Source organism: Pseudopodoces humilis, chromosome 7, assembly GCF_049639895.1.
Source record: "Pseudopodoces humilis isolate 2021_Gansu_Grassland_sample_001 chromosome 7, ASM4963989v1, whole genome shotgun sequence".
NCBI lineage: Eukaryota > Metazoa > Chordata > Aves > Passeriformes > Paridae > Pseudopodoces > Pseudopodoces humilis.
In genome coordinates this window covers 46,361,845-46,375,659 of record NC_142206.1, presented here as the reverse complement: position 1 = coordinate 46,375,659, position 13,815 = coordinate 46,361,845, and the positions used below count along the sequence as shown (strand labels likewise).

Sequence of the window (13,815 nt, the reverse complement as noted above, 5' to 3'; positions counted from 1 at the left end):
CTGTTATTCTTTACAAACTAATAGTGACACCCCAGTATGCACAAATGCTAAAGATCACCCATTATGTATTTTATCCCAAGTGCTTAATTTTTGGAAGATACCTTTTTCACAAGAACAAGGAGCATTTGCTAGATGCTGATAAGATGGAGGAAAATACTGTTTACAGTAGTAGCTTGGAATAACATTGCTTAGATAAGCAAAATGAATTAGAAACATTAAAATTTACAGATATAGTCACAGAAGAAGTTCTGGCTGTTCAATATTACCCTAAGTTCTGTAGATCTCTGTTTTCTCTTTGCTGATGAAACATGGGTTAGGTAAGTGGACAGGGATGTGGGCTGGAATCTGACTGAACTGCCCAGCTCAAAGGCATGAACTCCTGCTGCAGCACTGGTGCTGCACCCCAGGGATTGATACTGGCACCAGTGTCCTTTAACATCTTCGATACCATCAGCAAGTTTGCAGCTGATACAAAATCAAGAAGAGTGGCCAAAGCACCATATCTTGCTCTTGGTCTGTCCAGGTTCTTTTGAATAGCTGAGAGTCCTTGTTCTCTTACTTGTCTTACAAGTAAAGCCCTGAAACTCCTTTAAGACATCTGAAGAGTGTAACCTGACAAATCACATAGCTACCACACTGTATAATAGAAAGGATTTCTCAGCAGAAGGACATTGAGCTTTTCAGAAATCATTTCTTTGTCTCAGATGTAATTGTTTCAGTATTTCAGCTATTACTGCACTGAAGTATGAATGGTTTTTTTTATCACACAGACTTCACTAGGAAAAAAAGAAAAAAGTAAAGGATTGTTTTATAAAGCCCTTCAAAACTGTCCTTGGGCAAAGGTAAGCACAGAAAACAGGTAAACTTGTCATCATACTTTAATTTTTGAAGTTCTATATTTGAAAAAGAAAAGTTAATCTTTAGTAGCTGTTGTAAGGAGTTATATGCAAATGAAAGGAGAGGTTTCTGAGAAGTAATGTTATATTTTCTGCAAATAAGAGATGAATCATAAATGGAAACATGGTCAATAGTGCTGTTGTTGTTTCAGGACAGAAGGGTGTTGTGTTGAGGCACAGCAGTAAAAAATCCCGTGAGATCTAGAAATGATTGAGTCTTTCAGATTTTTATCATGAGCACGGCAGTATCAGAAATACATAACCAAATAAGAATTTATTTATGTAATAATACATAAAAATTATTGAGGAGAACCTGCAACTCCTCAGGTAGTGTCTGTATATGCTGCAAATGCTCCAGTGCCTCTTGACCTCCATTTTATCTTTTTGAATAAAGTTACTCAGTAAGACTTGGAAAAGACTTGCTTAAACATCTACTTGGCTGTCACTGTAGGAGTGCTAATTCTGTTTGCATTACTTTAAAGAACACATGATATCTCTTAGGTACTTGCTACAGAGTTGTTGCTGTCTATTTACTTCTTTATACTGTGTTTCTTGCTAGAAAGGTAGCACAGAAAATGTTCTTACTGTCTTTCCAGGTACTCTATATGGATGCAGTAGAGTATTTCCCTGATGATCTGCAAGAAACGCTTGATCTAATGACTGAAAAAGAACTGAGAGTGCGGGTACCTATGGAAGAGCTGGATCTACTACTAGAGATTTAAAAGAAGACTGTAATGGAGTGGAGGAAGTACAGAAGCTCCTTCCAAAGCTGACAATAAGATCCATGTTTTTTCATACAGAACTCTGTTGGGACTTGGGTACTATGTACTTGATACTTTTTTGTTGTTGTTAAATCTTTATATAAATTCCTATCAAAATGGAGTTCTACTACCTGCAAGTGTTCTGGAATCAAGAACTGCATTTTGCCTACAATAATGGATCCATTTTTCTGAAGTATTGCTGGCTCCCACAGAAGCATACCCTCTTTAAATAGCCTCCTGTTGGAAGTTGCCTGCGTTTCTTATTCTATTGTTTGAAATTACATTCCCTGGGGCTCAGAAGAGGTTCAGTACATGCCAACTATGGCTTGGTGAGCAGCACAGGAAATAAACATCTGCCAAATGGATGCTCCACTGTCCTCCAGTTGGCAGACTTCAGTAATTTCCTTCAGCATGGTATGCCTGTGTATATGTAACTGCCAAGTCAGAGCCATTACATCTGTACATGTACTGTGAATAAAAGCTAAATTTTTGTTTGAGCAGGCACCTATTTTGGTATGCTTTGACAGATTACCATTTTAATATATTTTTTCCTGAAAAATATACCTGAATATTTGAAAATTCAAAAGTAACTTGTTTTTTATTTATTAATAGAACTTTGAGTGTATTAAAAATGAACACGTGTCCATAATGCATCTCTAAGCAGCTCATTTTTAAACAAATTTCTGTAACTGATTACTTGCTTTGAATCAAATCCAGGCAATTGTTGTAAGAAAAGTAGATGTTTGATCTGTATTTGGTTCTCATCAAGAAGGCATAGTCTTCTATAATAATTATTTAAAAAGTAGTTTATATTCCAGGAGACTTTTAGCAAGCTCCTAGAGAAGCAATATGAAATATGGTAATAATTTAAAGATACAGTAAGGTTATATATTTTGTAACACAGAACATGCTGAAACATGGAAAGGATTGTTTAGCATCCCTACTCTTGAGACCCAAGGACTCAGAAACTGGATTTTCATTTGAAGCAAGTATACCTGCAGCCACTGAATACCCAAAACTGTTTCAGACATTTTTCATGAGAAAACTTATTGTCACTAGCAGCACTAAAGCAATTGGGATCATCCAGCTGGTGAGATCCTATTACACATGAAACTATGTCTGGACCAAAATGTATAACTTCTGGCTCGAGTTTGCCATCATCATACAAGACAGAAAACACCTTAGTCCAGGCTGCATTTAATTTATTCCTTTCTAAAATTATTTTAAATACTGCAGAGAATATGTATAATTTCAAATGGCATTACAGCACTTCTGAAGAGCCTTATAAAATTAATGTAGTTGCAAGTGATGCTGGTTGTGCAGTAATCAATTCATCTTTGTGGAAAATATAGTTTATTTTTTTAAATCTTTACTTTCTACAAAAATGACAGAGCTCCTGGAGGTTGAAGTTACTCTGTACCCTGAACAGTAACATGACAAATTCTGCCTGTTTATTAATACTTTCCCATCACAGCAGAATGCCATTTCCTCTAAAGCCCTGAAAGGGCCATGGGAAGGGGAGAAGCTTGACTGTGCTCCTGCTTAGAGTCACAGAGGAACCCAGGTTGAGAGGGACTTTGAAAGATCATCTGGTCCAACCTTTTGTGGGACAGGGAGCCTAGATGAGATTCACAAGCTCTCTCTGCAGTCACATTTGAAAACTTCAGTGATGGCAGCAATGAGTTCTGTATCCATCACTTTTCTGTTCTTCCATGCATCCTGTCCCAAGTCCTTTCCTTTGCAGTTTCTCCCAAAGCACTTCTTGGGCTGCTTCCTTCCTCTTGATGATCAGAGGCTTCCCAGAGCAATTCCTGCCTTTTAATTCAGACCCCAGTAGCTTTCCTGTTCTTGTGGGGAATATACTTGCTGTTCACTTTCTCCTGGTATTTATTACTTTTGTCTTGATTGTCAAATTCAGAAAGTGGTAGCAGTTAAATTCTGCTGTAAAAGCTAAGAACTGAATTTCCAAACGTGTGTTTTTCAGTTCCTGTGATGGCAGATAGGGTACTAGAATGGAGTCCTTGGGTTCATTTAATGCAATGCAGCTGTTCTTCAGGGAGCTGAACCCATCTCTTTGTGGCTGTTGCTTTGAGCCAGCAGTAACAGCCATGCCCCAGATAAAAAGTGCCTTGCTTGCCACACATGTCATAAAGCTCTTCAGCCCCTCAAGCAACAGTGAGATCAACTGCCATGATTAGAAAGTGCTATAAAGTCCCTAGCTTTTTGTGACCTTTCCAAGGAGACAGATCTCTTAAGGTTTGTAAGAATGGGTAATAAAAGCTGGTTTTCTAGCTCCAGATGAAAAACAATTCTATTTCAGGATTTCTGTCATCCAGATTAAATGAAGGACTCCATTCATCTGTAGGGTTCATTTTTAACAATGAGCCACATAATTTTTACATAGAAAAATAAAATCTCTTGGCCCTGCTGCTGCCATTGTTGTTGGAGCACTGGCAGTGAGCAAAGGCATTGCTCTGGGTGTAACTCTCCACCGTCTGTTGCTGGCCCACATTTGCTCCCGCAGAAAGTTCCCAGAACAAAGACTGCACATTGTGTAACTGGTTTGCATGTGGAACTTTATATAAACCTTAAAGATCACATGTACAACATTTGGGAATGAATTACTTAGAACTTAACAAGCCCTTCACAGAAGTGTCCTACACAGGATACTTCCTAAGTAGTATATGCATGGCTACAGCTGAACCAACAGACATCTAGCCCCCATGGGAATGGAGCTGTAGGCAACAGAATTGTATCAAGGGGAAGAATTCAAGGTTCTGCTGTAGAGCACCAGGCATGGGACATGTAGTTAGAATTTCTCTTGCACATCTGCTGCATGCCAGACGCTGCACCTCTAGCACTGGGCCTGGTGCCTTACAAGCATGCACATCCTGCCATGGGCAGCATGGGGCCCTTGAACCTGTTCCTGCTGTGTTCTTCTCAGAGACATCCTCTGGCTTGGATGGTTATCTAATTAACTGAAACCCTTTTGGGAAAAACAGATTTATAAACTAATCTTACAAGCACCCTATCCAAACACGTTTAGATGTTTAAGGTAAGATTACTTACGAGCATCCATCTTGCTCTCTTATAAACTGCAAGTGCTAGAGATGGGTACCTTCAAAGCATATCTCAGTGTTACTTGGGGTTGCATACTTGTCATTAATTTTCATGTATAAATGACTGATGACACTGAGGTTACTCAAAAGTGATACTTGTCCTAGTTAGCCGCTTAAAAAAGATATAAGAAGGTAATCAAGAACAATGGACATGCTAGAATAGTTGTAAGAGCCTGCGATGCCTAAAAAGGACTAAGAGTTGGGGCACCTGCACTGCTCCCTGCCCACGTGCTGTGGGTCACTGAGACAAGCACTTGGCTCACCAGCACTTTTTCTTCAAAGTCAGAGAGTGCAACAGACAGTTCTGTGTAAATAGCAGGGCTTTGCCACCAAAACAGTTCAAATAAATGTTTTATTGGGAAGTAAAGAGTTACACTGGCTGAAAACCCACAACCCACCAGCTTTAACCTGCTCATGAATGAGAACTAGCTGTGTGGTTTTACACAAGACTCTCATCAACACAAAGTTCTGTATAGTTCCCAAAGAGACAGGTGACTTAAAGATACAGTCCCTCAGGGGTTCCCTCTTGCTTTTTATAGAGAACGTTCTCTTTAGACTTTTTGAAATCTTCATTTGTTACTTTCATTCTCCGTTCCCTCAAAGCCATCAATCCAGCTTCTGTACAAATTGCCTGCAACACAGGAAGCAAGAACAGTTACACTTTCTGTGCAACCCCTTCAAATCACACCCTCAAAGGCAGCTGCATCTTCCTACTGCTCCAGTAACAGTAGAAGTGAGAAGTGTTAACAAAATCTACATTTTTAAGTTTATACTGTTCCGTAGCACTGAAGGAGGCTGGATAAAGCCAGATGAGTGTGTCCAAAAACACAGAAGTAGTCAAGAGTTACACTTTCCAGCTTTGTAACAACAGTAATTTCCCTCCTGCAAGGACAGACATACCCAGTTTTGTGATCCTTCTGCAGGGAGGTGACAAATGTTTCAGGTTGGTTTAAGCTCATGAGTGTGGTAACTGTAGCAAGGGCTCTATCTGCTTTAAAAAAGCAGACAGGGTATGGCTGAAGCTTCCCAATACACAGTTGCATTTTTATCTGCCTTGCAACATAGTTCCTAAAAATGCTACTTATCCTGTACTCTCTTGAGGAATGTTTAAGATACCTTGAACAAGATTCCACAGTCTCCTTTTAGTTTCTACTTTGCTACCTTAAAATCTCACATTCAGGAAACACAGGTACATATTCTTACCGAAACAGGCTGCATCACAATTAGGATTTTGATAATTTCCCATTTGTAAAGCAGAGTACCTGGCACCCATAAAAGGTATTTTAAACCACCCCACTGTCCCTTGGTGATATAAGTGCAGAAAATTGTCAAACAGGTCAAATGACAATAGTTCTGGATGTAACAAAAATGAGATTTGATTTTTGCTTTCAAGTATAAACAATGGTGATGTGCACTGACCTTAATATCCGCACCACTGAGATCATCTTTTGCCATAATCAGCTCATCCAAAGTCACATCATCTGCCAACGTCATCCTGCTTGTGTGAATCTGAAAGATTCGTTTCTTTGTCTTTTCATCAGGTAGAGGGAACTCTATTTTCCTATCAATACGTCCTGTGCAAAATAAAAGTTCAGTCTTAGGCTTTTTGCATGCAGCTTTTGGAAACAGCAGGAAGAACACCTGAAGAGTTTGACTGACAGTAACTCTTCAGCTGAATCATGTCCAGAGAAGGGCAATGAAGCTGGTGAAGGGTCTGGAGCACAAGCCCTATGAGGAACATCTGAAGAACATCTGGGGGTGTTTAGTCTGGAGAAAAGGAGGTGCAGGGATGACCATATCATCCTCTACAGCTGCCTGAAAGGAGGTTGTAGCCAGGTGAGGGTTGGTCTCTTCACCCAGGTAACAGGTCAAGAGAAAATGGCCTAAAGTTCACATGGGGAGGTTTAGAGTGAATATTAGGAAAAAATTCTTCATGGAAAGAGTTGTCAAGTATTGGAACAGGTTGCCCAGGGAAGTGGTGAAGTCACCATCCCTGGAAGTACTCAAAAGAGGTGTAGAAGTGGCACTTGGGGATGTGGTTTAGTGGTGGACTTGGCCACGTTAGCTTAATGGTTGGACTTAATGACCTGAAAGGTTCTTCCTGCCACAATCAATCATGTCTGGAGTAGAAAGCAAGGTCAGACTCCAATTCTGGCATAGTATCATCTCCTCTGTACTTAACAGAACTGAGGGGGTTTGAGCTGAAGGACCAAAAGCTAAATGATGACAAAAGCAGACCAAATACATACAATGGAGGTATTTCAGCTTATTTCTTTGATCTTTGTGTTGTTTTCTACCTTCCAATTTAACAGACACCACAGACATACTATGCTTTGGTACATTTTCAGTGGCCATTTAAAAATACTACCTGTGCTTGCTCAAGCCCAGCATGTGTCCCTCACTCATGCCCCAAGTGGCAGGAGTGTGCCAGATCAGTAAGGAGCAGCCTGCTCTCCCTGCACCAGGATCCAGGCTGTCGCTGGTAATGCCTAGGTTCTCACCCCCAAAACACAGGTGGTGCTGCCCTGTCTTCCACAGCTGCTGCAGGTGTGCTGCTGCTGCACACAGCTTGCTTAACAATTACTTAAAACGGCTGTGCCATCTTAATAGAAAGGAAAAATATTCGAACTGTTTATGTATATGTAAAGGAATTAACACATTTCTTCTCTTCCAAAGATTTTTTTTCTATTTAGAAGTTTGTGAATGGTTCCTGATTTCAACAGATGCACCAGCATAGATGAGATGGTGAATAAGAACTTGCAGTCTTTTTACCCGCCTGTATTTGTCAAGTTACAACAAGTCCTTTCACAAGGTGGCTTAAGCAGACACAGCAGGGAAGTCCCTTACCTGGTCTAATTAAGGCTGGGTCCAGTGTTTCTATTCTGTTTGTAGCCATGATAACTTTAACATCCCCCCGAGAGTCAAACCCATCCAGCTGGTTCAACAGCTCCAACATTGTGCGCTGGATCTCTCTCTCACCCCCTGAATTTGAGTCATACCTTTAAGAAAAAAAAGCTTAGTCAGAAAAGGCACCAAGTAACTGCCACAAAGGTATGAACAAAAGAGGGAGAGGGGTATTTTGTTTGTAAACATCCATAAGAGATTTAAATAAAAAATATAATGTTTATCCGTATAAACAAAACATAGGCTTTCAGAATCATGTTGTGACATCTAGGTAAGTAAAGAGACACTGAACTATTCTTGTAGTTGGAGAATGTAACAGCCATCATGTGAAGGAAATCGGGTTTTTTCTATGTTTGTTATACATTCGGAAATATTTTCTTCCCACCTAACAAAACAACATAATAAAGGAAAAAACCTAATTCTTAAAAGCACATACATCCATACACAAGGCAGCAGCTGGCACTTCGGGCTAGAGGCACTTTGGGCTGGTGGCCATGTAGTAAACACATATGAGCACCTTTTTATTTATTTAAAAAACACCAACTACTTTAAAGACTATTTACATTGGACAGTTCCAACAAACCTACAGAATTTTCAAAGACATACAGATTGGATATGGGCTGAACAACAGTTTAGTGTGGCACAAGCAATGCTTGTCTATGACATACTCTGAAACCTTCTGTAAAATACTGTTAGAGCGGAAGTATTTAGCCACCTACTCGAAAGGCAAACAAAAAATGGATATATTCTATATTAAGTATTCTTTACCATTACCTCACTAAAGCCAACTACTGTATATGGACTTGGGAGCTAGAGGATCCCATATACACAGTGTCTCTTTCTGGCGTTGACACTCTCTCCTAGAGTCGCTGCCATGTAGCAAGAGAACAGAGCTTATCTCTGGTCATGTCTATTTAGTACCAAAGGCTATGATATATTGTGTTTCTACGGAAGTTATTTGAAGATTTACTTGTTACAAATGCTTCCATGAAAACAGCCTATGTAAATGGTAGCAGAGCAAAGAAACTGAGTCTCGGTACAGCTGCAAAAGAAGTGTTTCTAGTCAAGCTTTTGTTGCCCCTGGCAAGCCCTGCGTGTGCAGTGGAGCTCAGCTACTGTACCTCTTGGTACCGATTGCATCAATCTCATCAATGAAGACGATGGACGGGGCATGCTCCTCAGCCACACGGAACAGCTCACGCACGAGCTTTGGGCCATCACCCAGGTACTTCTGGATGAGCTCTGAACCAACCACTCTCAGGAAGGTTGCTGATGTTTGGTTTGCCACTGCTTTGGCAAGTAAAGTTTTTCCTATTTTTAGTTGGAAAGAAATACTGTAATTAGTCTGCAGAGAAGGGAAAGTGAAAGAAAAAAGTGCCCTAACAAAACAGATGTATGAAATTTGTGACAGACTTGGCAATGCTTTAAATACTAACCAAGTATAAATTATTTTACTTGTGTTATCTTAGCACAGGTGTTACTGAACTGTAAAATACCTGTGCCAGGTGGGCCATACAGAATGACTCCTTTGGGTGGCTTTATACCCATCTCTTCATAATATTCAGGGTGGGTGAGAGGGAGCTCCACAGACTCCTGAAGCACAAGAAACACAAACATGTTTTTGTAAGACTGAGTGGTCTCCAGCGAAGATCTGTAGGGATCATGTAGTAGTAATGAAAGCAGTGAAGGCAAAAAGAACTTAACTGATTTTAAGACAGACACTGAACAACATGGCTCTCTGTTGTCTCCAATTCTAAGGAAGACAATTACTCTACCTGTACAGATTTTCCTATTGTTTTGACCTGATGTGTGGTAGAGCAGCAGTGAGCATTCCCCTGCTCCATCCTCAATGCATCATCCCAAATTTAGAATCCCCAGACACCCATGGATGACCTTGGGGCCAGGGAACCCTTTACAAAAGGGTACCTTCTAGAAAGAGTTACCAGATTAACCAGATAGATTTTAAAAGCATTTGTGGTTTTAGACACCTACCCAGAATAAAAAGGTTGAATTTTAGCAAGGTTCAGGCAGAGTTCTGCTGATAGGGGAAAAACCAACCAACCCAACACACCCAAACCAAACAACAAACAAATGCAAAAACAAAACAAGCAATTGCCCTGAGAGACTAAATCCGTAGATTGGACAGCATCACACACTTAAAATAACCTCTGCAGTTTGTTCAACTTAACTTTCATCTTGCAACAACTGAAACTTTACAAGTTGCAAAGTAATAAGCTATTAGAGAGATTTTATGACCTCTGGGCTCTATAGGTTCCTGAGCAACTGTGAAAGGTTCCCGTACACACAGCCTCTGGTGACCTGGTTAAAATGAGGTCCATGAGCCTGCCTAGTGAAATCTAATGAAGAAATGCACTACAGAAAGATAAAGGACACCACTACAGGAACAGCAGCCAGTCCTGCTGTATCCCTTCTCAGCTCCTAGCACAACAGTAACATTGCTGACATAACTGTAGATGAGTAAAACTGCATACCTTGATTTCTTGAATTTGGTTGTCAAGGCCACCAATGTCAGCATATGTTTCTTGAGGAGCTTTCTCTACTTTCATCACAGTCACTAAAGGGTCTGTGTCATCCATCAGGACTCCTATCACAGCATGAACCTAATTCAAGAATTAAGAGTTGTCAAAGAAAGCAAGCAGCATTTTTAATACAAGCTGAAGTCTAATCTCTAGGCCCACTTATTTAAGTGTGAGAAATAAACAGCATTCTCTCTCCTGTGGTCTTCAGAAAAAAAAGGCCAGTTAAAAACAGTACAAGAACTTGTAAAAAACTTGATTTTATAAAAACAACTCACCTTATGATTTAGCAAAACAGAGCAGCCTGGCTCTAGCAGATCCTTGTCCACAAAAGACAGAATACTGACATAGTGCTCTGATCCCACTGATGTGGACACAATGGCGTGGTTGTCATCAATGATCTCCTCCAAGGTACCCACAGACATTGGTGTTCCTCTCAGATCATCCACTTTGGACCTTTCTTCCTGTTGTCAAGAAGAATCCAGGAAACAACTGAACAACACAGGCAAAAACATTCTTAGACAACAGTGGCTCAACAATTCAGACAGAACACATCAGAACCAGTCTTTCCTATTGGTCTGCTGCCCCAAAAAGACAGAGGTCAGTAACAAAATCCACTATTAACTGAGTCCTACCCTACAGACACCATTTATGTGGATGTGAGTAACTAGAATCTTCTTTCTCTGGTGGTGGATATCTGCAAGCTGCACTTTGACAGAGCATTAAGAAACAAAAATCTCCCATGGCTTCATCTGCAGTGAACCCTGCTTGGTCTAAAACAATTTAGCCAATTAATGAGGAATTGTGATATGTTTGTATCAATGTGCACACCGGTTTTCCATAACTTTGGTACAAAGTAGTTCACATTAATTAAGAGCTGCACATTAATTAATTTACTGCAACATTAGAAGTAACAGTTCACTCAAACCTCACCTCTTGTTTTTCTTCCAAAGGTTTCATCTGCTCTTGATTTCTGATGAACTCTTCCTCCATTAAGAGGTAATCTTTAATTCTCTCCAATTTCAACAGCTTGAGTCTGCACTGTGTGTGAGGAGTCACTGTAACCAAAGCAGAATCACAGTATTTTAGAACAAGTTTGAAATGGTACCAACTAACCACTAATTCATTACTAGAAATCCTGCTTTATTTTCCTGACTGTAACTTGTACCTTACTTGTCCCATTCTAACTGCAGATTGAATGTTTCCCCTGCATTTTTCCTCAGTTCAATTTCTCTCTCTCTTACCTGGGAATTTATGGGCTGCATCTTGCAAAAAAATAATCTTATTCTGTGGGGGGCTTTTTAATGTTAATTAGAGTAAGATACATTTGGCATTGTGTTAGTGAGCTCCACAGAGGCAGATCTCGAGAAGAGCTCTGTACTTCCCAAAGAGTGGACAGTCCACAGCTCTGAAAGGGGTCAGAACACTTACCCAGGGGGAGTTTGCTGGCAGCATCTGGTCCCTTGGTCTTCTTTTTCTTTTTCCCCACTCTGGTTGGAACTGGAGGTTCATATTTCTTCTTCTTATCCTTATTCATAAAAAGAATTCCATAAAAAGAGAGAAAAAATCAGGATAATACCAATAAAACAATACACACAGGTGTTCAGTGTACAGACTAAAAAAGAGTTCAAGGTGAAGGATTTATTAACAAAATGTTCTCCTTATGGTCTGTAGCAAGAAGCACAAAACAAATACGACTCTTAGTTTTTAAGAACGTTCTAAAATTTCTTCTGCTTATTTTACATCCTTCTTTCTAATTTAAACTTCTGCCAGTTTTCAGTGAATATGGGACATGGAAGGCTCAAACCTGAAGTAAATCACAAACAAAACTAATAGATGAGACAATGAGAAAAATATTTCATCTCCACCTTTCTGCTGCACTTCAATCAATAAACCAGGCATGTTCAGTTTCCTACCCTACACACTGCTTGCCATGTACATTGTACTTTCAGCTCCAAAGGAGATCAGGGAGGCCCCTGATATGTTCCACAACGTGAAGTACACTCCTACTGCAGATCACTGTGCTGTGTCACTTTCAAGCCAGCAAGAGTTCCTTAAGTGTCAGCTTGAAGGCAACTAGCCTTTCCTAACCCTGACGCATTTAGTTTTATTTTTTAAAATACAAATCACTCTTCAGTTTTTCTTAAGCTCCCTTTTTTATTTATGAGCAACTCCCGTTTTCTCCAATGTATACCCAGAAAAGACATTCATCATAACATCGTATCATATTCATCATATGCTCCAGCAAGAGCATAATTTTATGCAGTTGCAAATAAAACAGTAATTTTTAAAAAGTAAATTTAAAAAGGACATTGCAGCCAGGCTCTGTAGCAGCACACTTGTAGTTCATTCTGTAAGTATTTATTTGGGCTTCAGTTACCTTGTCATCCTTCTTGCTACCACCAGGACCATGTCCACCACTCTGACTTTGACCCTAGACAAAAGGCAAGAAAACAAACGACAAAAACTTAAATATATGTACACTTCTATGAATCGAGAAGCCTACGGTAAATTCCACATACAGAAATCCCGCAACTGGATTTCTCCAGTCTAAACAAAGCGCTAACATATTCCAGCTTGTTGTCCAAAAATAAAAAGAAGTGTCCCGCCCGCCCCGGTCCCCCCGCGCGCGTTCCCCCATCACCGGGCCGCGGCCTGGAGACGCCGGCGGTGACTCCGCAAAACGCCGGGCGCTGGCGACGGAGCCCGAAGGGACGCGGCGCCCCGGTTCGGCACCGCAGACAGAGCTGCGTTCTCCCCCCACCCCCCGAGGCCACGCTCGGTGCCGTCCCGGGTCGGGACTGCCGGGGCCGCTCTCACCATCGCGCCGCGACCGCCCCGGAACCGCCCGGCCCGCACAGCCACGGGTCGCCGCTGCGTCACTACGGACAGCGGCGAGGGACAAGACAGCGGGCGGGGCCGAGCGCAGGTCCCCGGCAGCGGCCGGCAGGGGGCGCCGTCTGCCCGCGGTTTGTGTCTGAGTGAGGGGGGTGGCAGGGTGTTTGTGTGTGAGGGGGTGTGAGGGGGTGGGGGGGGGGTGTATGTGTGTGTGTGTATGTGTGTGTGTGTGTATGTGTGTGTGTGTGTATGTGTGTGTGTGTGTATGTGTGTGTGTGTGAGGGTATGTGTGTGGGTGGGTGGGTGGGTGGGTGGGTGTGGGTGTGGGGGGGGTGGGTGGGTGTGGGTGTGGGTGTGTGTGTGTGTGAGGGTGTGTGTGTGGGTGTGTGGGTGTGTGTGGGTGTGTGGGTGGGTGTGTGTGTGTATGTGTGTGTGTGAGGGTGTGGGTGGGTGTGGGTGTGAGGGGGTGTGAGGGTGTGTGTGTGGTGGGTGGGTGGGTGGGTGGGTGTGGGTGTGAGGGGGTGTGAGGGTGTGTGGGTGGGTGGGTGGGGGTGTGGGGGTGTGGGGGTGGGTGTGTGTGTGTGGGGGTGTGGGGGTGTGTGTGTGGGGGTGTGTGTGTGTGTGTGTGTATGTGTGTGTGTGAGGGTGTGGGTGGGTGTGGATGTGTGGGTGTGGGTGTGGGTGGGTGTGGGTGTGGGTGTGAGGGGGTGTGAGGGGGTGTGAGGGGGTGTGAAGGGGTGTGTGTGGGTGTGTGTATGTG

At 41.9% G+C, this 13,815-nt stretch overlaps 2 protein-coding genes across 3 annotated transcripts in view; one reads left to right on the top strand and one right to left on the bottom strand.

Annotated features, from left to right (window-relative positions):
• Positions 1-2,243, top strand: part of NRDE2 (NRDE-2, necessary for RNA interference, domain containing) — a 28,236-nt gene extending 25,993 nt beyond the window's left edge. For both annotated transcript variants that reach the window (XM_005520195.3, XM_014250045.2), the window contains exons 13-14: positions 771-842; positions 1,493-2,243. In XM_005520195.3, the coding sequence (XP_005520252.2) occupies positions 771-842; positions 1,493-1,618 (198 nt within the window). In that variant the 3' untranslated portion in view covers positions 1,619-2,243. The remainder of the gene's footprint in view (positions 1-770; positions 843-1,492) is intronic.
• Positions 2,244-5,109: 2,866 nt separating this feature from the next.
• PSMC1 (proteasome 26S subunit, ATPase 1) lies at positions 5,110-13,131 on the bottom strand. The gene is made up of 11 exons (XM_005520196.3): positions 13,038-13,131; positions 12,598-12,651; positions 11,649-11,745; positions 11,151-11,275; positions 10,496-10,681; positions 10,173-10,301; positions 9,177-9,273; positions 8,802-8,991; positions 7,624-7,775; positions 6,196-6,350; positions 5,110-5,407 (listed from the first exon to the last, which is right to left on the bottom strand). Exons 1-11 carry the CDS (start codon positions 13,038-13,040, stop codon positions 5,273-5,275), a joined length of 1,323 nt encoding a protein of 440 aa, XP_005520253.1. The 5' UTR covers positions 13,041-13,131; the 3' UTR covers positions 5,110-5,272.
• Between the last annotated feature and the right edge of the window lie 684 nt (positions 13,132-13,815).